The 21938-nt window shown below is 45.3% G+C and overlaps 1 protein-coding gene across 2 annotated transcripts in view; it reads right to left on the bottom strand.

Annotated features, from left to right (window-relative positions):
• PCSK9 (proprotein convertase subtilisin/kexin type 9) overlaps positions 1-21938 on the bottom strand; it is a 43979-nt gene that overhangs the window by 5527 nt on the left and 16514 nt on the right. For both annotated transcript variants that reach the window (XM_077453255.1, XM_077453256.1), the window contains 8 exons: positions 21397-21530; positions 19997-20138; positions 15737-15933; positions 14466-14649; positions 12658-12828; positions 7142-7290; positions 2803-2980; positions 502-683 (listed from right to left, as the gene is read on the bottom strand). In XM_077453255.1, the coding sequence (XP_077309381.1) occupies positions 502-683; positions 2803-2980; positions 7142-7290; positions 12658-12828; positions 14466-14649; positions 15737-15933; positions 19997-20138; positions 21397-21530 (1337 nt within the window). The remainder of the gene's footprint in view (positions 1-501; positions 684-2802; positions 2981-7141; positions 7291-12657; positions 12829-14465; positions 14650-15736; positions 15934-19996; positions 20139-21396; positions 21531-21938) is intronic.

Consider the following 21938-nt stretch of genomic DNA (forward strand, 5'->3'; position numbering starts at 1 on the left):
GTTTTTACATAAATGTAAGTGCAATATTTTTTACCTTTTTTAAAATAATTATCGTATGGTTTTATGCTATGGAAGCTTTTTTATCATTCTCTTCTGGGAAATATCTGCCATTAACCTCCTGATTGAGCCACATATTCCTACAAAGGACTGGATATCAAGCCACAGGCGCATATGATCTCCTATAATTAAGAAATTCATAGGAGTTGGTAAGCTGTGTGGAGGTGGAAGACAGATCCTTTTCTTTCATCACTATTCTTGGGTGTCGTGTACAATACTTGCACCAAGGATATCGATTATCAATTTGAATGGACTATCAATTATTCACTATTTGATTAGTTATTTTTCACTTATTTATATATATAAGGTCACAGCATTATTTGTGTCACTTGTTTAGTTTACAGCGCGGCTTGAAATTGGAAAGATATTATCAAAATGCTCTGTTTCATTAAAAAATAATATACCATTGCAACAATGAAATCAATTACATAAAAAGAGTAGTACCTTTTCGGTAAAGCCCACAGGAGCATGCTCTTTGACTTTGCAGGCGATACTAGGCGCATGACAGCATAGAGCATGAGAGGTAATCTCATTTTTGCCAATACACACAGGATCCTTCTTACCAGTGTGGTGCACTGGCCTCACATGATCACTAAAATGTCCGTTCAGAAAGTGAGAGCTGCAACCTGTGAAAAAGAATATTAGTAGTTACTTAACTTGTACACTGGCTGGCGGAGCCCATTCAGCATAATTCCCAATGTCTCCTCCTCACAGGTGCAGTGCATAGTCTGTCATTGACATGAATATCTGTGCGCTGCTTTACTAATGTATACAGCGGTGCTATCGTAAATATGAGTACAATGTATGACTGTATTAAAATATAGAACACTGTACATACAGTAGGTACCCCCATAACACCCTCTGCATTCCTCTCCTGCACATACTTCCTGCTGCCATTCACTGCTTACTCTCCTCCTGTCCTCCTGCATATATTCCCCCCCCCCCCAGCATACCCTCCGCACTCTTCTCCTGCACATACTGCACCCCATCATGCAATCCTCATATGTACTGTGCTTCCCGCCATCATAGCCTTCGTAATTATCTCCTTGCACATCATACTATCTTCAGTCATACCTTTTGCAACACAAACTTGCAGTATTCTGTATAGTATAATTACCTCCAATGATTGTAAGTACCATCTAGTGGCCATAACGTGGGGCTTCTTTTTTAATGTCACACCACTTTTTTAAACTCAATCTTTCTAAAACTGAGCTTATAATATTTCCTCCTTCCAGGTCCCCCCCCCCCCTTTGACTTTACCATTAAGATCAACAGCACAACCATTGGTCTCTCCATACATGCCAGGGTGCTGGATGTAATCCTTGACTCTGACCTCTCCTTTAGCCCCCACATCCAATTACTGGCTAAATCCTGCCGCCTTAAACCCTGCAAAATCCCCAGCATTCGACCCTTCCTGACTAATGACATCACAAAGCAACTTATTCACTCCTTGATTATTTCCTGCCTTGACTACTGCAACTCTCTCCTTAATAGCCTACCCTTACGCAGGCTATCCCCCCTTCAGTCTATTATGAATGATGCTGCTAGACTAATACACCTCACTAATCGATCCGTGACTGCTGCCCCGCTCTGCCAATCCCTTCACTGGCTTCCCCTACCCCACCGTGTAAAATTCAAAATGCTAACCGCAACATACCACCCCAGCTACATCACCAACCTCATCTGCAGATATCGCCCAAATCGTCCCCTCCACTCCTCCCAGGACCTCCTGCTCTCTAGCTCCCTTGTTACCTCCTCCCATACTCGCCTTCAGGACTTCTCCAGAGCCTCTCCCATCCTCTGGGACTCCCTGCCCCGGTATATCCAATCAGCCCCTACCCTGTCCACCTTTAGGAGATCCCAGAAAACTCACTTATTCAGGGAAGCCCATACCACACCCACCTAACAACTGTCACCGAGCCGCCCCCATCAAATCATTCTCTGCAGCTATTAACTTTTTTACCACCACCCCCTGCCTTTAGAATGTAAGCTCTATGAGCAGGGCCCTCCTGTTCCTTCTGTATTGAACTGTACTCTGAACTGTATACCCCCTACCTTGGCAGATCAGATAACTGCAATAAAGGAGAAGGCCGATTCATAGCTGTAGCTTGTCTTGTGTGTTTACTGAGACAAGCAATGGCAAGAGAAATGCAGAGAGGGTGGGGGGACATGTCAACCTCAGCATTCCGTTCCCTGTGGACCTATGCAGCTCCTCCGGAGTTACCATGGACCTCTTGGCTGCTTCTCTGATTACTGACTGTCAGTTTAGATGGACGGCCATGTCTTGGTAGGTTTGCAGTTGTGCCATACTCTTTCCGTTTTCAGATGAAGGATTGAACAGTGCTCCATGAGATCTTCAAAGCTTGGGATATTTTTTTATAACCTAACCCTGCTTTAAACTTCTCCACAACTTTATTCCTGAACTGTCTGGTGTGTTCATTGGCCTTCATGATGCTGTTTGTTCACTAAACAACAGCTGTATTGATACTGAGATTAAATCACACACAGGGGGACTCTACTAATTATGGGACTTCTAAAGGCAATTGGTTCCACTAGATTTTAGTTAGGGGCTGAAAACAAATGCACGCCACACTTTTTCAAGGCACTGTGTGTATATGTATATATATATATATATATATATATATATTATATATATATATATATATATATATATATATATATATATAGAGTATATATATATATCACTATATATGTATGACTTTGCTTTAGATTATTAGTTAGTACCTGTTAGAACATGGTCCTCCTCCGAGCAGCTGGCGGTGGACATGGTGTTTGTACCATCAGGAATACTGGCATTAATCTGGCAGTTTGCTTTTGGCCAAACACAGCATCTTGCAATAGCATATACTCCGTCACCTCCAAATGCATTGTGGGCAATGCAGGTCTTCTTACCAGCCTTATCCTGTGTGTTAAAGAAAGACAGTCATTATGATGAGTTCTATGTATCTTCCATAACCCTGACCTGTGCAACAAATTGGAAAGCGTAGCTATCTGAATGGTGTCCGCACAACAAACAAATATCTGGCTTGTGTAATACAAAAGTCCTAAATGCAGTAATACAGTTGGTGAGATTAATGTTTACTGAATTCAGATCAGTGGATGATGAATTCTGATTAGGTGGTAGAGGATACTAAATGCACATATTGATATTCACTGTCATGGATATGGGTTATCTGAAAATGATCACATGGTGAAAAATAGCTCTAGGATATATTGGGCACGTTTTGGCATTTGGGGGAAGGGTGTTGGCATGGTTTCAGCAGCAGCACCGCTCAGCTGCTTTTTGTGGCTTTGCAGATTTTAAAGTGGTTGTAAACCTCAGACAAGAAATATGAACAAAGCATATCCCTCTATAGCAGTGATGGCGAACCTTGTCACCCCAGATGTTTTGGAACTACATTTCCCATGATGCTGAGCTACACTGCAGAGTGCATGAGCATCATGGGAAATGTAGTTCCAAAACATCTGGGGTGCCAAGGTTCGCCATCACTGCTCTATAGTGTGTACTTGTCTCTATCCAGAGCATTAAAGTGATTATAAAGTCCTGTTTTTTATTTTGAAAAATAACAAACATGTTACACTTACCTGCTCTATGCAGTTGGTTTTGCACAGAGCAGCCCAGATCCTCCTCTTCTTGGGTCCTTATGTGCTCCTGGCCCCTTCCTCCTGTTGAGTGCCCCCACAGCAAGCAGCTTGCTATGTGGGCACCCAAGCCAAATCACAGCTCCCTGTGTCCATGCAGACACGTGACCTGGCCCCGCCCCCACCCCCTCTCTCCTGATTGTCTGAATGATTTTGACTGACAGCAGCAGGAGCTAATTGCGCCACGCTGCTGTCTCAGCCAGCGGGGAAGAGAGTCCCACCCAGCTTAGACACTCCTGCAACATCGCTGGATAAGGAAGGGCTCAGGTAAGTATTGGGGGGGCTGCTGCACACAGAAGTTTTTTTTTTCTTAAAGCATAGAATGCATTAAGATAAAAAAAACCTTCGGCCTTTACAATCCCTTTAAGGCACCTTTCACACGGACGATCTGTTCAGGTCCGCCTGTCAGTTTTTTAGGCGGACCTGAGCGGACACTTCATGTGTGAAGTCTATGGAGAGACGGATGTCAGCGGTGACATGTCTGCTGACATCCGACCCTCTCCGACTCAAAAAAATGTGACGGAGGAAAAGCCTATTTTCCATCCGTCTGCAGATCCGATCGGATGGCGACGGACTCTATGGTCCATCTTCATCCGATCCCCCATAGGGGAGAGCAGCGCTCTAACAGGTCCATCCCTGCACAGTGTGCAGAGACAGACCTCTCATCTTCCTGCTCAGCGGGGATCGACGGAGCGATCCCCCACTGAGCAGAGCAGGCTCCGTACACGTCCGTGTGAAGGAGCCCTTAGTGTCATTTCTGTCTGCTGCTTCGTTCCTCTGCTATCAGCATAAATCACGTCTGACAAGTTTTTCTGATACCAAAAGAAAAAAGGTGGAGGGATCTCCAGCTGATTGACAGCTTCAGTTCTGTTCATGTGCGCTGTGTGAAGGGGGTATGTCGCTCCCCTCCAACCAGCTCCCAGAGCTCTCCTCACTGAGCTCTACAGAATGTATCTTCAGCTCTCTGCCCCTTTTTCATAACTCTCAGACAATTTTTATAAATTATGGACTTCCAATGGCTGTAGAGAAGACTGCAGATAGAATGCAGTTTAGTTTGGGTACAATTGTTATAAATTTGGACCTCAGCATCAGTCTGACTGGACTATACGATGTTCAGCCTGGCCACAAGGGGCACTGTCTCTTCTGGTGGGCAAGGAACTACAGTTTGGTTGGGCGCTTTAAGTTTACTCTCTCGGAGCCTGCCCAGTGGGAGTGTCACTCTTGCTGTGCTTGCTGGGAGAGGGTACTTAAGATGCGGATGTCACGTGGTTCGGGGTTCCGGTCCAGAAGAATGTTCTGACTTCATGGTCCTGGTCCTCCTGACTAGCTCCCAGGAAGGCTATGGCCTGGGGTGCGGATCCATCCAACTTATTGTCTCGGGGCTGGCTAGCCCAAGGCAAGGAAACTAAAGAAGGATTCGGAGGTGGTCCAGTGCCATCCCCGGTAGTTGGAGAGGCCCAGTAACTTCGTAGCTATCCGGGGGGGGGGGGGCTCTTCAGAAGAAGGTCACGTACGGGTTGGTTTCTTAGCAAGAGCCTGGGGGGGGGGGGGGGGCTGAAGTATCTAAGTGAATCCAGTCTCGTGGGTATCGCCAAGCTGGCTGAAAGATCCAGGTATCACCACAAGTTTTAGTTTCCTGAATGTTCTACAACACCGTCTGTGGCAGAGACGTATTCCTGTATGTTCTACAACAACGTCTGTGGCAGAGACTTGTTACTGAGTAAAGCACCTTATTGGCTGCTAGGCCTTGTGAGAGAGGGATTATCCAACTTGAGTGAACATCCGGTTGTGAATGGCTATTCTCTGAATTTAGTCAACGTAAGAAAGTCCTTCATTATTGACTTTGACACTAAGAGTATCTGAACTTCCTTCCTAACCTTCTGATCCTATTTTAAGAGACTGTTCGTTGTCTACATTTTTTGCAAATAAAAATCCCTTTATGCGGATCTGTCGTCAGTCTCTAAAGTTACTGGGCCATCTACCACGGGAAACCCCTAGACACACAAATCGAGGTGAAGAAGGTAACGGTAAGCCCAATCAAACCAGCAGCTCCTTCCGGGGGTTAGTGCTACATATATATCATTTTTGGGGGTTCTAAGTAAGTAGCAAACAGGCTTGGTCCTTAAGTGGTTAAACAGGAAGCAGTTGTGACACAAAGATGCTTGCAGGATCACCAGGTATTATCAAGATTTAAAATCAGGCATGCCTGTTATGCACATATACAACAGTGCACATAGCAAAGATATGTAAGCTCTTTTAAAGAGGAAGTAAACCCTGATGGGTTTACTTCCTCTTTCATTCCCTGCAAAGGCAAAGCATAATGGACTACTATGCATCGCGATGCATAGTAGTCCATTATGTGTCACTTACCTGACACAGGAGCCAGCGAAGTCACCGCTGTCCCCTGTAGTCCGGCGCATCCATCTTCTCGGTGGGTCTCGCCGCTCCGCCGCTGTCATTCGGGGAAGCTGCGATGATGTCACTCCCGCGCATGCGCGCGGGAGCCGCCACTCGCGGCATATTGCCGTTGACTGCGGCGCGCTCAGTGCGCCTGTGCGCCGCTGTCTAAGGTGCATGCGCCGTAGACAGCGGTGCCTGTCTTTCGCCAAATATACACGGTTTAGGAGATATTTCTTGGACCTACAGGTAGCCTTAATCTAGGCTTACCTGTAGGTCAAAGTGTGTTGTAAGGGTTTACAACCACTTTAAGCAGATATTTCATTCCTTTTGTTTCATCCTGTTTTATATATTGCATGTGTGTGTGTTCATACTTTACACAGCTGTCTGGAAAATGATTACGCAATGGAAATTGATAAACATCATATCATATCTATATATAAAATAAACCTATAGAGATCCTCTACTATGGATATAGCTAACAGAATTACTGCAGTGGAATCTTACCACTGGAATCTCAAATGATTTAAGGAGGTGGTATGTGATTTAGCCAACCGATGGTTATGGAACAGAACAGTGGTCTCCAAACTCCAAACTATGGCCCAGGGGCTGCATGGCTTTATCCAGCCCTTGGGGCACTATTCCTTCCACTGACAACAACAATAGGGTGATAGTTCCCCCACTGACACCAATGATGGGCACTAATCCTCCCCCTAATACCAAAGATAGGGCACTGTTTACTCCCAGTGACCCCAAGCCATTTTCTACTCTCACTGCTCACAGTTTGGCCCTCCTAAAGTCTGAAGGACAATAAACTGGCCCTTGGTTAAGAAACTTTGAAGACCCCTGGAATAGAAGATGAGGTTCAGAAACTACATGACTTAGTGTACTCTTCCCACTGAGCATGTTGAGGCTTTAAATTACTAAACCTTGAAAGTCTCAAGTTAGCCGAACCATTTCCTAATCATACCCTCTGCAGATAAAATTCCATTCCATGGATTGTTTGAATATTCTTTACACCTACCTCCACTTGCTCCCCTTTCCTTTTTCCATTTTTAGAGAAACTAGAGCAACTGAACATTTCCTCGTTCTCAGTACATTGGACAGAGGTCGTTGCTGTTCGGGCAAAGCCTGATATTTTGGACCAAGCCGTTCGACATAAGAGCTCCTCATCTAAAAAAAAGAGGTGAGAAACAGTTATATGCCTCGGTCGCTTATGATTGGTGGTGAGCAGTGATGGCTTTCAGGTGAAATAGCTCAGATGGGTTTGGATTAGGATCCGAACACTGCTGAGCTCTTCCCTGATTTCAGTTAGGCAAATGTAATCTATGGGTTAGCCTCATAGCAGTAGGGAATTAAAAATATGTGTAGTCTAATATAGCAGTACTTTAAAGTGATTGTAAAGTCATTTATTTTTAAATAACCATCATGTCACACTTACCTGCTCTGTGTAATGGTTCTGCACAAAGCAGCTCAAAGCAGCTCAAACCTCATCTTCTGGGGTCCTCCGCCAGCACTCTCGGCTCCTCCTCCCTTCCAAATGCTCCCATAGTAAGCTACTGCTATCTTCGGGGAAAGGGACGGGCTTGATCCCAAGCCAGGCTGTCTGTGCCTATTGACACACACTCAGGGCCGGTGCTACCACTAGGCGGAGTAGGCAGCCGCCTAGGGTGCACTACCACCTAGGGCGCCACCACGGCTTCCCCCCGGTGAAGCTCCAGCCCTGTGTGAGCCCGGTGCCGGGCACATCCGCTGCGTACAGACAATCCTCCAATATGTCCCGCTGAGCGCCCTGCTGTCACATCTCATCACACAAAAATATCTCACAGCGCCGCTCCAGGACTCCTTTACTCCAGCCTGTCCTTCTGGCACGGCGCTGTGTGTTTGTGTGACTCTAAAAGCAGAGGAGGGGTGGAGCTTGGTGAAGATGGGGGCTTTGATAGAGGTGCAGCATCTGTTAGCTGATCTCCCAACTGGCGGGGACACCATGGAGCAGCTGGATGGTGGTGCTGGTGGGGCTGGCAGGGACACCATGGAGCAGCTGGATGGTGGTGCTGGCAGGGACACCATGGAGCAGCTGGAGGGTGGTGCTGGTGGGGCTGGCAGGGACACCATGGAGCAGCTGGATGGTTGCACTGGCAAGGACTCCTAAGCACTACTGCCCTCCCACTGCTGAGGAGAGCCCTGATGTTATGGTCAATCAAACCATGAAGAGGTAAGGAGGAGGATGGATCCTCCCCGATCTACATCAAGCTGTGTGTGGGGGATGGGGGGGTTAGTAGTGCAGGAAGTAGGAGTCAGTGTTTGTGTCAGGTAAGTGGGTCAGGTAGGTCAGTGTAGTGGTCAGGTAGGTGGGTCACTGTACATGTCAGGTAGGTCAGTGTACGGGTCAGTGTATGGGTCAGGTAGGTAGGTCAGTGTATGTGTTAGGTAGGTCAGTGTAGTGGTCAGGTAGGTCAGTGTAGGGGGTCAGGTAGGTCAGTGTACGTGTCAGGTAGGTCAGTGTAGTAGTCAGGTAGGTGGGTCACTGTATTTGTCAGGTAGGTGGGTCAGTGTAGTGGTCGGGTAGGTCAGTGTATGAGTCAGGTAGGTCAGTGTATGTGTCAGGTAGGTGGGTCACTGTATGTGTCATGTAGGTAAGGAGGAGGATGGATCCTCCCCGATCTACATCAAGCTGTGTCTGGGGGATGGGGGGTTAGTAGTGCAGGAAGTAGGAGTCAGTGTTTGTGTCAGGCAAGTGGGTCAGGTAGGTCAGTGTAGTGGTCAGGTAGGTGGGTCACTGTATGTGTCAGGTAGGTCAGTGTAGGGGTCAGTGTATGGGTCAGGTAGGTAGGTCAGTGTAGTGGTCAGGTAGGTCAGTGTAGGGGGGTCAGGTAGGTCAATGTACGTGTCAGGTAGGTCAGTGTAGTAGTCAGGTAGGTGGGTCACTGTATTTGTCAGGTAGGTGGGTCAGTGTAGTGGTCGGGTAGGTCAGTGTATGAGTCAGGTAGGTCAGTGTATGTGTCGGGTAGGTGGGTCACTGTATGTGTCATGTAGGTAAGTGTAGAAGTCAGGTAGGTCAGTGTATGTGTCAGGTAGGTCAGTGTAGTGGTCAGGTAGGTCAGTGTAGGGGTCAGGTAGGTAGATCAGGGTATGTGTCAGGTAGGTCAGTGTAGTGGTCATGTTGGTCAGTGTATGGGTCAGGTAGGTCAGTGTAGGGGTCAAGTAGGTAAGTCAGTGTATGGGTCAGGTAGGTAGATCAGTGTATGTGTCAGGTAGGTCAGTGTAGTGGTCAGGTAGGTAGATCAGTGTATGTGTCAGGTAGGTCAGTGTAGTGGTCATGTAGGTCAGTGTAGGGGTCAAGTAGGTAAGTCAGTGTATGGGTCAGGTAGGTCAGTGTACATGTCAGGTAGGTCAGTGTACGTGTCAGGTAGGTCAGTGTAGTAGTCAGGTAGATGGGTCACTGTATGTATCAGATAGGTGGGTCAGTCTATGTGTCAGGTAGGTAAGTGTAGGGGTCAGATAGGTCAGTGTAATGGTCAGGTAGGTCACATGTGTTACAAGGGTGGGTCTAAGGGGTGGAGTCAGGGGCAAAGCCAAGGGGGCAGCAAAACAAGGTTTCACCTAGGGTGTCAAAAATCCTCGCACCTGCACACACTGCACTGCTTGGCCCCACCCCTTGCTCCTTCCTCACAGGATTTGATTGACAGCCTCCATGTCCAGTGAGAAGAGAGAGCAGTGGCAGTGCCACTGCTTTTTGGGCACAGCACTGGATTGAGATCAGGCTCAGGTAATTATTTAGGTGGGGGCTGGGGGGAAACTGACCAATGAAGGTTTTTTACCTTAATGCATGGAATGCATTGAGATAATAAAAACCTTAAGCCCTTACAACCATTGTAAGAAGGGGTACAGAAAATAAAATACATGAATGTGAAGAGTGTGAAAAAACTGAACGGCTTCTTGTTCTGGTCATTGCACAAAACACTATACCTCCAGCAGTCATAGTATGCAATGGGAATATAAAAACTTTGTGTTATCAAGAGAGAAGTTTGATTTGGCAGCTGCTGAAGATTAAAGTTCAGATGTCTCTCTCAGACTGAAAATATATATAGAACAACTTGCTTTATTTATTGGCTTTGGAGTAAATCTATTGGGGACATGAGCAGTGAATAACAATGTATACAGCAAGCTGTTACAAAGTATTTGCAAAGGTTTAAGCCAGAGTCAGGTAGCTTTTTTAAAATCTTTAAAGAGGACCTGTCACCAGGATCTCTTTACAGACTGTGGCAACGGGGTCAACATCAATCACCCCATAACATTACTGTATGTGCATTTAAAGTGGAAATTAAGCTTAACACTATTCTTAAAAATGCTCCCTCCCCATTCTATCCTACCTATCCTGTCTACTATGCGTAAAAAAGATGTGTATGCTTACCTGTTTTTAGTTCTGTTCAATCTGGTCACGTGTTTCTACAGCTCCGGCTCCCCTGGGTCATGGAGACTCGGAGTGTTCAACATTGGCTGGGAATGCTGAGTCGTGGATCAGCCATTGTATTCTGACAATGGAATTCCTCTGCTGCCAAAATACACTTATCAGCAGCTGCATCCACTGATCAATGAGAGTTTTCCCAACAGTCCCCTTCCACAGAAGTCGATCGTTAGATCATGTTCTGTTGAGCCAGAACGACCATAGATGGATTAAAATTCAGCTGGTCCCTGCTGAACCAGATAAATTCGATTCATATATTGGCAGCTTTAGCCTGTGTGTACAGGGCCATATTATAAATGTTTAATCAGCAGTCTACCTACCATAAATAATAAAGAATTAGGACTGAATGAAGAGTTCCAAGACCACAAAAATTCTGTGCATGTTTTTATAAGCCACAGAACACTAAAGTGAGCCCTGATTAAACTGGCCATAAGCCAATGGAATTTCATTCAAACATTTGTTCATTAGAGCATTCAGTAATACCATTTATGTTGTAAACAGGTAAAACATATGTAGGAGGATTTGTTTCATTTTTGCGTATCACCTCAGTCCAGGCACCTCAATGGGTATATGTAAGGGTTTACACAAAAAACAAACAAAAATATTGCGCTTGGGGCAAAACCTAAAAGCTGCAACTAAAAACCATCAAATATCAATTATGGATTAAATCAGAAAAAAAAATATATAAAGTTGCGCTGAGTATACGTGAAATCTATAGTGTAAAGAGTAATTAAATCCAATATAGAATATATATAAACATGAATCAAAAAAATACACCATGTAAGAAATTCAATCAAAAAAGTCCTTATACGAAAAAAATCCTGGATATAACTAAAGTCCCTAAGTAATAGAGAACAGGGAAATCAGTCCTTCTCAAAGGTTTGATGAAACCTTCCTGGTTTTGCCAGTATCACTTCCAAACCGGAAAAAAGTTGGACTCTTACTGCAATGGATGGACTCCAGACCAACACAGCGGGGCTCCCTGACAAGGTTACTGTTAGCAGCCTAGGAAGCAGGGACCACGTCCAGCAGCAGACAAAACTGGGCGGACAGCCAGCACTTTATACCGGCTAGGAGGGGAGACACCATTAGTCCCGAGGAGCAAGAAAAAGGAACCTGAGCTGTGGTCCCGTCCCCCACTCATGCACGCTGGTCTTGGAGGTCAAAGCAATGGGAGACTCATCTTTCGGAGGCTCTTCCTGCCCCCATGGTGTCACAAGGTTTGCTCACTGAAGAACATTCGTATATGATAACCTATCGGAGAGCTTTGCATAACTCCGGAAATTAACTGTGATTGGACGGCCACCCTGCCTATCTGCTTCGTGTCGACCGAGAGGAAAGCAGGACGATCGGCTGGTTCCAGAATCCTTCGGCCCGTGACGGTAATCTTCGGAAGATCCGAACGTACTCACGCCCTTAGTGGCGTGTGAGAACAGAGTTACGCATCTGTGATCCCTGCAGAGGGTTTGTCTGCCAGCGCTAACGAGCCCGTTGGTCCGGAGTCCATCCATTGCGGTAAGAGTCCAACTTTTTTCTGGTCTGGAAGTGATACTGGCAAAACCAGGAAGGTTTCATCAAACCTTTGAGAAGGACTGATTTCCCTGTTCTCTATTACTTAGGGACTTTAGTTATATCCAGGATTTTTTTCGTATAAGGACTTTTTTGATTGAATTTCTTACATGGTGTATTTTTTTGATTCATGTTTATATATAATCTATATTGGATTTCATTACTCTTTACACTATAGAGTTCACGTATACTCAGCACAACTTTACATATGTAAGGGTTTACAACCACTTAAAATTCTATCTGACATTGGCCAGCAGGACAAACAGTGGGGTAAACCTCCCCAGCAGAGAAAGCACACAAAAAATTCCCCAATAAAAAAAAATGGCAATCTGTTTATCCCACAGCAACCAACCTGATTCTCTGTAGTAAAAGAGAACAAAACAATTTGATTGGGGTCAAAGACAATTCTTCTCTTAAACCCGTGGACATGTGTAGCAAGGGCAACAAAGTGGGCAAGAGAGGAAGCAATGGATGCCATGATGTTTTTAGTTACAGTGCCTTACCGCTGGCTAGTTTAACAGGTAATCCAGCAACTCTGTTTGGAGTGATTAGTCTCTGGTCATCAGGGAACCAAGCTTCATTAATGGCGTTTTTAGTAGAGAAATGGATCAGCTGCTGTCGCAGTTCAGTTACAGTTAAGTTTGTTTTGCCATTTAGTATCATTGCTGCAATACCTAGAACACAAATTTACATAATGATGACCAACAAATCAATTTGGCAGAAGAAATAGAAATGATGTCAATACATAAATAAAACATCAAATGTGCACTTTGTATGCCAGAGCTATAAACTATTTTAGCCACACCTGGAGACTTAAAGGGGCTTACCACTTTTAGTAAAATATCTCACTGTCAGACCACTGGAAATTAGGAGACTGGCACACACAGTAGTTTCCCCGGAGCACTATTAGACACTAGGAGCTCTTGCCTTGAAAATGTATTGCTTTTTATAGATTTCCAAAGCTGGAAAATTGTTGACCTTCTGAGGGAAGACCTCGATTCTAGACACTGCTGCACCATTTTACTAAAGCTGGCCATACATGAGTCAAATTCCAAAATAATTTTCTTTTCGAAAATCGTAACTAATGCCTCGTACACACGATCGGAATTTCTGACAACAAAACTGCGGAATTTTGTTCGAAGGTTGTTGGCTCCAACTTGCCTTACATACACACGGTCACACAAATGTTGGCCAACAATTACGAACATAGTGACATACAAGACGTACCGTGAGCTGATAAAAAGGAAGTTCAATAGTCATGTGATATCTCCATTACGAACGCTAGTTTTACAAGACCGAGCACTTCCAACTTGTACTTGATTCCGAGCATGCGTAGACTTTTGTTGTGATGGGGTTGTGTACACACAATCGTAAAGTCCGACAACAAAAATTTGTTGGTGGAAAATTTGAGAACCTGCTAGTCAACATTTGTTGGCGGAAAGTCAAATGTTCGATGGAGCATACACACGGTCTGACTTTTCGCCAACAAGCTCACATCCAACATTTGTTGTCGGAAAATCTGATCTTGTGTACGGGGCATAAGAGTTTTCATTCGAATTTCCCACCATTAGTGGGCTGTAATAACTGACGATTTTTGTGCAGCCATCAAATTTGAGTGATCGGGCATGTCAGATTTGTTTTGAAAAATTAACGAATTTCTAATTAATGATGGGAAAATCGTGCTAGAAATATAATTGCAAATGAAATGCGCATGAGCTGTGACCTGGAAAGAAAGAAGATTCCCGGCCACAAAAATTCTTCTCTGTAGCAACATGAGGTGAAATTAAAGGCTTTGTTGGAATTTCTAAATCAATGGTGGCACCATCAGATCACAAAATGCACCAATGTTCTGATTTTCTAAAGAAAATTAGTTTGGAATTTGATCCATCTGTGGCCTGCATAATAGTGGAAAGGCCCTCAGGTTAATCTTAATGAAACTGTATATTTTGTTTGCTTTAAAAAGCACCCAAAGCATGCAGTATTATGATATCTTTTTTTTTTTTACAGACTTTAAGTTGCTCGGTCAGATTGGTATGACAATATTTATTATAATATAGTGTTAGTTATTGTTGTAGAATGGCACAGTCCTCCACAATGGGAATACCATGAAAATTAGGGTTAGGTGGCAAATATCAGGCCCAAGCCTAAAAGACACAGAGACATATTAAAAAAAAAAAAAACACAAAACAAATGCAGTAATCCAAGCTACTAGTCCGAATTTTTCTACTGATCTAAAATTCCATGAGTTACTGTAATTTGCATAAAGCCTTTGCACTTTGCATGGCCCAGTGTATTTTGTATGTGCCCATACCTGCTACATGCGCTGCTGCTTGTGAAGTTCCACTTTTAGATGTAAAGCAAGTACTGCAATCACTAGAGGCTCCTATAATATCATCTCCTGGAGCAAACAAGTCAACGCAATTTCCAAAATTTGTACCAAGCACCCCCATTGTTACTGGCTGGTCCTCATAATTAGTGGCTCCAACTGTTATAACCTGTATAAGACAAAGGTGTCCAACAATCACATTTTCTCACAGAATGAAAAATTACAAATCGATTTGTTACTCTAGAGCAGCAATCCTCATCCAGGTTCTGTGGGACCCTGGGGTTCATCCAGAGATGCTGGGGGTTCCTTGAGCTATGACTGATTTACCTCCTATTTGTAGGTGCGTGCATACTTTCAAAGCCAATGCCACTTGGCGGAGCCAGCTGCATGACGTCAAAGATATTTTTAGCTGTCTGTTAGGGTGGCATTCTGATCACCACTGTAAGTGCTGAAAGGCTTTTATATTTTAAATTTGTCCATAACAAATTTTTTGCTAGACATAGCTAAGCATAGAAGTATAAAAGTGGTCCTGGCTAATCCACGCAGTTGATTTTAGACTGTTGTAAAGCCCTTATGCAACCAACAGACATTAGAATATAGCAATAATATAGTAGTAACATATTAGAAAATGCTAGTAATGCCATGTACACACAATCAGAATTTTGGTCGGAAAAAAGCTCTGATGGTTTTCCTGACGGATTTCCGATGGGATTTCACTCAAGCTGTCTTGCATACACGCGGTCACACCAAATTCCGACCGTCAAGAATGTGGTGACGTACAACACTTATGATGGGACTAGAAAAATGAAGTTCAATAGCCAGTGGCCAGTAGCTTCCGTCTCATAGTTATATCTGAGCATGCGTGAGTTTTTGCGCGTCAGAATTGCGTACACACAAACGCATTTTTGGATAGGAACTTTTTCCGACCGAAAAATTGAGAACGTGCTCTCAATCTTTTGCTGGCCAAAATTCGGCCAGCAAAAGTCCGATGGAGCATACACACGGTCGCATTTTCCAACCAAAAGCTCTCATCTGTGTTTTGCTGGCCGAATTTCCGATTGTGTGTAAACGGCATAAGGCAATGGCCTTAGTAGGCTACTGGTTATTATGATATATTGGACAACAGTATGATAATCCTGCAAGAAAGTCCTCATTTTCTTTTCGACTAATTTATAAGCCTATTAAGGGATAAATCTTTGATTTCTAGTGAAGTAATCAAACTTCATTCTGTACCACATTACATCAGTATTTCATACCTCTGGCTCAGATGCTGGGGAATACAAACAGGCATCATCCCTATAATTCCCAGCTGCTGCAATGATCATCACACCAGATTTGATGAGTGTACGACTGGCCATATTGAGTGTTCGGCTATATCCCCCAACAAATGGGATAAGGATAATCAGGGGGCTATATGGCTGTTCAATCAACGTCTTCCTGATGTACTCCAGACCTAAAAAGCATACAGAATTCCTCATGTTGAAGTTGAATTTTTATGATAAGTGTACTGGTAGTATATTTATCATACGATACATAAGAATAAGGCTCCATTCACACTTGTACTACTCCAAAGTTGTGCAGACTTTGGAGTGCAACTTCGATGCAACTTTGGATGGGGTCAACTTGGATACGACTTTGACCAGTGATAATGGACAACTGTTGCACAACTGTTGCACTATATAACATTCAGGTACAACTCTACTTTTAAGGGTTAACATTGAAGTCTATGGCCCCCTAAGTTGCATGAAAGTCAGACTAAAGTAGTGTATGAACTACTTTGAAGCCGCTGCAACTTTAAGGCTCACACTTGTGCAACTTGTCATGAAACTTTGGACATCAAAGTCCTGCCTGGAGTTTGCTTGTTCTCCAGGCCTATGTGGGTTTTCTCCCACACGCCAAAGACATGCTGGTAGGTTATTGGATCCTGTCTTAATTGGCCCTAACATGTGTTTATATGAATGTAAGTTATGGACCTTAGATTTTAAGCTCCTTGAGGGCAGGGACTGATGTCAATGTATAATAAACATGTAAAGCGCTGCATGAATCGACAGCTCTATATCAGTAACTGTAATAATTAAACAAATAAAAAAGGTCTTATATTGGATGATATTAGGAAAATCAGACCAAGGACTTTATTTGCCTTACACCAGAAAAGCCACAATGCTTTCTGCATCTCTGGCAATACACAGTTGTCTCCCTCTTTGGAGCCTTTAGAGGTAAATTACATAGTCTAACGTTAATTCTGCATTTTAAAAATCCCACCTCTGATATCAATATTTAAATTGGAAATACATTTTGCCAGCTAACTGGATGAACTGTTTCTTGCCCACATCCCTGGTACAGACAATGAAAAAAAAAAAGGTACCTCAAAAGTTGGGATTTTAAAGAACCAAAAACAGTGAATAGAGTATTATAAAAGTACAAAGTTTATTCATGAAAAATCTGATAAAATGGATCAATAAAAACAAACACATAGCATATGACAGCATGGGAACAAACCAAAGGATAACCTATTAATCAACTGCCTATGGATGTAGGACAAAAGAAAATTCAATGCATTTCAACAGAAATAGTGGAGGTCTTCTTCAGGGTCAAAAGATTATACAGTTAGGCCGCGTACACACGGGCGGACTGTTCGCCCAACCTTGTCCGCTGAACAGTGTTTGGGCGGACAGTCCGCTCGTGTGTGGGCTTTCAGCGGACAGTTTCAGCGGACAGTTGGACGGACAAAGTCTTTCGGAAATTCCGAAAAACTGTCCGCTGAAACTGTGTTTGAGCGAACAGTCCGCCCGTGTGTGGGCCTGTCCGCTGTACTTTCGAAATGAGCGGACTGTTCCCGCTCGGAAAGTCCGCCCATTTCGAGCGCGTGTACAGGTAGGCGGGGCCCGCGAAGGAGACGTCGCAGGCTCCGCCGCCTGGAATGGGCTTAAAGGGGAACCCCAACGCCGAAAAAAATCGGCGTGGGGGTTCCCCCAAAGTCCACACCAGACCCTTGTCCGAGCACGCTACCCGGCCGGCCAGGAAAGGGGGGCGAGCGAGCGCGCCCCCCCTCCTGAGCCGTACCAGGCCGCGTGCCCTCAACATGGGGGGGTGCCTTGGGGAAGGGGGGCGGCGCGGCCCCCCCACCCCAAAGCACCTTGTCCCCATGTTGATGAGGACAAGGGCCTCTTCCCGACAACCCTGGCCGTTGGTTGTCGGGGTCTGCGGGCAGGGGGCTTATCGGAATCCGGGAGCCCCCTTTAAGAAGGGGGCCCCCGGATACCGGCCCCCCACCCTATGTGAATGAGTATGGGGTACAATGTACCCCTACCCATTCACCTGTGAAATAAAGTACAAAAAAAACACAACACAGGGAAAAAATATTTTATTGCACAGCTCCGGGGGTCTTCCGTCTTCGGGGGTCTTCTCGCCGGACTCCTCCGCTATGTGTGTGTAGCTCTTTTACTAGCGGAGGAGTCCGGCTTTCTTCCTCCCCGCCGCCGGCCTCTTCTCCCGACTTCGGGGGTCTTGTCCCCCTCTTCGGTTCTTCTGCCGGGCCACCGCGCCTTCTTCTAGCTCTTTTACAGGCGGTGGCCCGGTCTTCTGTCGCCGCTGCCTTCCGTTCTTCTGTCGCCGCCTTCGGTTCTTCTGCCGGGCCACCGCGCCTTCTTGTAGCTCTTTTACAGGCGGTGGCCCGGTCTTCTGTCGCCGCTGTCGTCGCCGCCGCCGCCGCCTTCCGTTCTTGTTCTTCTTCTTGTTCTTCTTCTTCTTCCCCAGGAGATGTTGACTCGACGAGCTCTCCGGCCGGAATGCCAGAGCCGCGCTGTGCGGTCACTTATATAGTGACAATGGGGCGGTGTCACATGGTATATGTCACATGGGTTGGTCACATGGTGACCCGCCCCCTTATGATGTCATAGTCCCCATGTGACATCAACCCATGTGACCAACCCATGTGACATATACCATGTGACACCGCCCCATTGTCACTATATAAGTGACCGCACAGCGCGGCTCTGGCATTCCGGCCGGAGAGCTCGTCGAGTCAACATCTCCTGGGGAAGAAGAACAAGAAGAAGAACAAGAACGGAAGGCAGCGACGACAGAAGACCGGGCCACCGCCTGTAAAAGAGCTAGAAGAAGGCGCGGTGGCCCGGCAGAAGAACCGAAGAGGGGGACAAGACCCCCGAAGTCGGGAGAAGAGGCCGGCGGCGGGGAGGAAGAAAGCCGGACTCCTCCGCTAGTAAAAGAGCTACACACACATAGCGGAGGAGTCCGGCGAGAAGACCCCCGAAGACGGAAGACCCCCGGAGCTGTGCAATAAAATATTTTTTCCCTGTGTTGTGTTTTTTTTTGTACTTTATTTCACAGGTGAATGGGTAGGGGTACATTGTACCCCATACTCATTCACATAGGGTGGGGGGCCGGTATCCGGGGGCCCCCTTCTTAAAGGGGGCTCCCGGATTCCGATAAGCCCCCCGCCCGCAGACCCCGACAACCAACGGCCAGGGTTGTCGGGAAGAGGCCCTTGTCCTCATCAACATGGGGACAAGGTGCTTTGGGGTGGGGGGGCCGCGCGGCCCCCCTTCCCCAAGGCACCCCCCCATGTTGAGGGCACGCGGCCTGGTACGGCTCAGGAGGGGGGGCGCGCTCGCTCGCCCCCCTTTCCTGGCCGGCCGGGTAGCGTGCTCGGACAAGGGTCTGGTGTGGACTTTGGGGGAACCCCCACGCCGATTTTTTTCGGCGTTGGGGTTCCCCTTTAAGCCCATTCCAGGCGGCGGAGCCCGCGACGTCTCCTTCGCGGGCCCCGCCTACCTGTACACGCGCTCGAAATGGGCGGATTTGCCTCCGCCTTACGTGGGCGAGTCCGTTCATTTCAAAAGTTGAAAATGCAAATTTTGAGCGGACTGTTTGCCGAAACTGTTTGACGAACAAGGTTGGGCAAACAGTCCGCGCGTGTGTACGCGGCCTTACAGATTTTTTCAAAATTAGTCCTATGTGCTGATGATTTGAGGACTGGTCATAGCTCAAGGGCAAAGGAAAAGAACGCTAAAGGTGTGCCAACAGGCAAGGAGTGCCAAATGGGGCCCCAATCTCAGACTGGAAGAACCCAAAAGGGGTCGGTCAAATGAAGGACCGGTAACTCTCGGTAGTGGCTCCAGAGATCCTAATTACACAGAGTATATGGGGGTCACTGAATGTAAGGATGGTATAATACCCAAAAGAAGGTATGAATTAGAATTATAAGTATTTTTGCTCGATGCAAAGTGCAACAAGCATCAAGACTAGGGAGAGGACCGGAGATGGAGCATTGGTTACAGGTACTGCACCAATCCAGGTAGAGACATCTTACATCAGACTGTAGCGTTCTATCATATCTTGTAATTCAGCAGTGCAATATGCGAATGACATCTCCCACAAGTTGCAAGAATATATACTGTAAATGACCCTAATAAGGTTGGTGAGTAGATATGATAATGACAGGGTTTTAAACCCCCGTCAAGAATTTCGGACATTATCAGAAGAGATATACTTACCCATTAGACTGCCACTAATTGTTCCTTTACCCTGACAATTCAAAACTCGCAGGCTGCGGAGATTGACACCTTTGGCAACACCTGCGTCTCTTCCATTTACAACTCCAGCCATATGTGTTCCATGACTTTCACATTTACTGGCCTGCAAAAAAAGTAAATAAATATCTGACATCACAGAAGCTCAGTTATTCTGTACAGGGTTCTTACTAAACCAAAATATTAGCACTCTATATCATTTAATCAAGGATTAAATCAGGCAACAAGTAAATTCATTCCCATGAGTAATGCAGTTTCTCTCTTTTGATCAGAACTACTTCTTATACAGTATGTAGTGACTTGTACACAGGGCTGCTGTTAGAAACCATAGGGGGCAAATGATTTTATACATTCCAGGAATCTTCAGGAGGGGAGGGAGGGTTCTCAAGTCAGCCTATGTTGAGCCTATGCCGAGCTAAGGGCAGATGGATTCCAAAAAGTAAATGCTACATGCATCATCTGCCCTTACTCAAAATGGCCACTGCCAGAAATGCCAGGGGGTGTTTTTCAAAATGATTTCTCAGCAAAATAAAGCATTGAGATGTCAGGGCTGGGTTCTTAGCAGCTCTCTTCTCTTTGCTCAGGCTGCTCAGCTGTCAGACAATTGTCAACACTCATTATTTCCACAGTGGCTCACCTGCTTATTACCTGCTCATCAGTCCTGACTACTTCCTGGTTTTCCTGAATCCTGAATGTACAGCGATTCAGCTCAACATCACACCAGAACCTCTCCAAGCTACCCGTATCAAGCGAGGAGCCTGTGGGACTCAGTAGAACTGCCAGGACTACATACTTATGGCAAGCATGACTTCCACTTATATCTTGTAAGTGTTTTTAATCATGTGCAATAAATAATATTGTTTTAATACCACAGTACCTGAAACGGTAATGTCCCACCCCTACCTCTTTACAAAATGGATAATGGTGGATAAGGGATTGCCATGATAACCCAATGAGCTTGGATTTAAAGAGAAGGGGGGGAGGAAAATCTCTACTTTATAATGTGCAAGTTCCGAAGAATGTTCATGTTGTATTTTACACTAGCCCGATAAAGGATAACCTCTAATGGTTCCCGTGCTTTCTTGCAATAACTTAATGCAAACCCAGAGGAATCTATCATTTGAATACAGAACGAGAACCTGTTGTAGTGTGCAGGGCAAATTTAGAGTTGGAAACTTCTAAAGTTCTCTCCACTAGAAACCCCAAAAAGATACATGACATTTGTTTCGGGGGTTCAATCTGCCATCATCTGTCCAAAATTACAATGTAATTTCTTGGGATAAAATATGGATTGCCATTGTTGTTTAGTTTTTTGTCATATCTATGAAATGCATTCTATTATAACAAAGAAGGAAATGACTGACCTGTCGGTAGAATCTGGTGCCATCTTCCTCTGGTACATTCTCAAACTCTGTGACGAGAACCTTCCCTTCAATCTCCCTGTGATTGCTTTGTATGCTGGTGTCAAGGAGATATACTTCCACCTGATCTCCTGTATCTAAACGGAAAAACATGTTCATGGAATAGTTAACGCATTCCAGTTTTCAGTGGCAGCCAGTGATCAAAATAATGACATGTTTACCTTGAATTTCTCTATAGTCCATTGGGGGACAATGCAAAACCTGTGGTAGTATATGCCCTAACTATTGGATTTTGCACTTCACAAAAAGTTGCTCCCCTATAGGCAGCACCCTTGCTCTAATCAGCTCCTCTTCACTCTAAGCTTAGTGTCTGTATCAGGTAGATGCTAAACTTCTATAGCCGTAATACTTTTTAAATAGCTTGCATTCAACCTTGCAAACTGTCCAGAAAGATGATGAAAGCACCCATGACTGCAGAGTCCGCTGACAACACAGCGTTGGAGGGGATACCTTGGCAGGTAAATCTGCCCTAATGTGCTAATTCA

Source organism: Lithobates pipiens, unplaced genomic scaffold, assembly GCF_037356315.1.
Source record: "Lithobates pipiens isolate NorthernLeopardFrog02 unplaced genomic scaffold, aLitPip1_a1.2 Scaffold_23, whole genome shotgun sequence".
NCBI classification, from domain to species: Eukaryota; Metazoa; Chordata; class Amphibia; order Anura; family Ranidae; genus Lithobates; species Lithobates pipiens.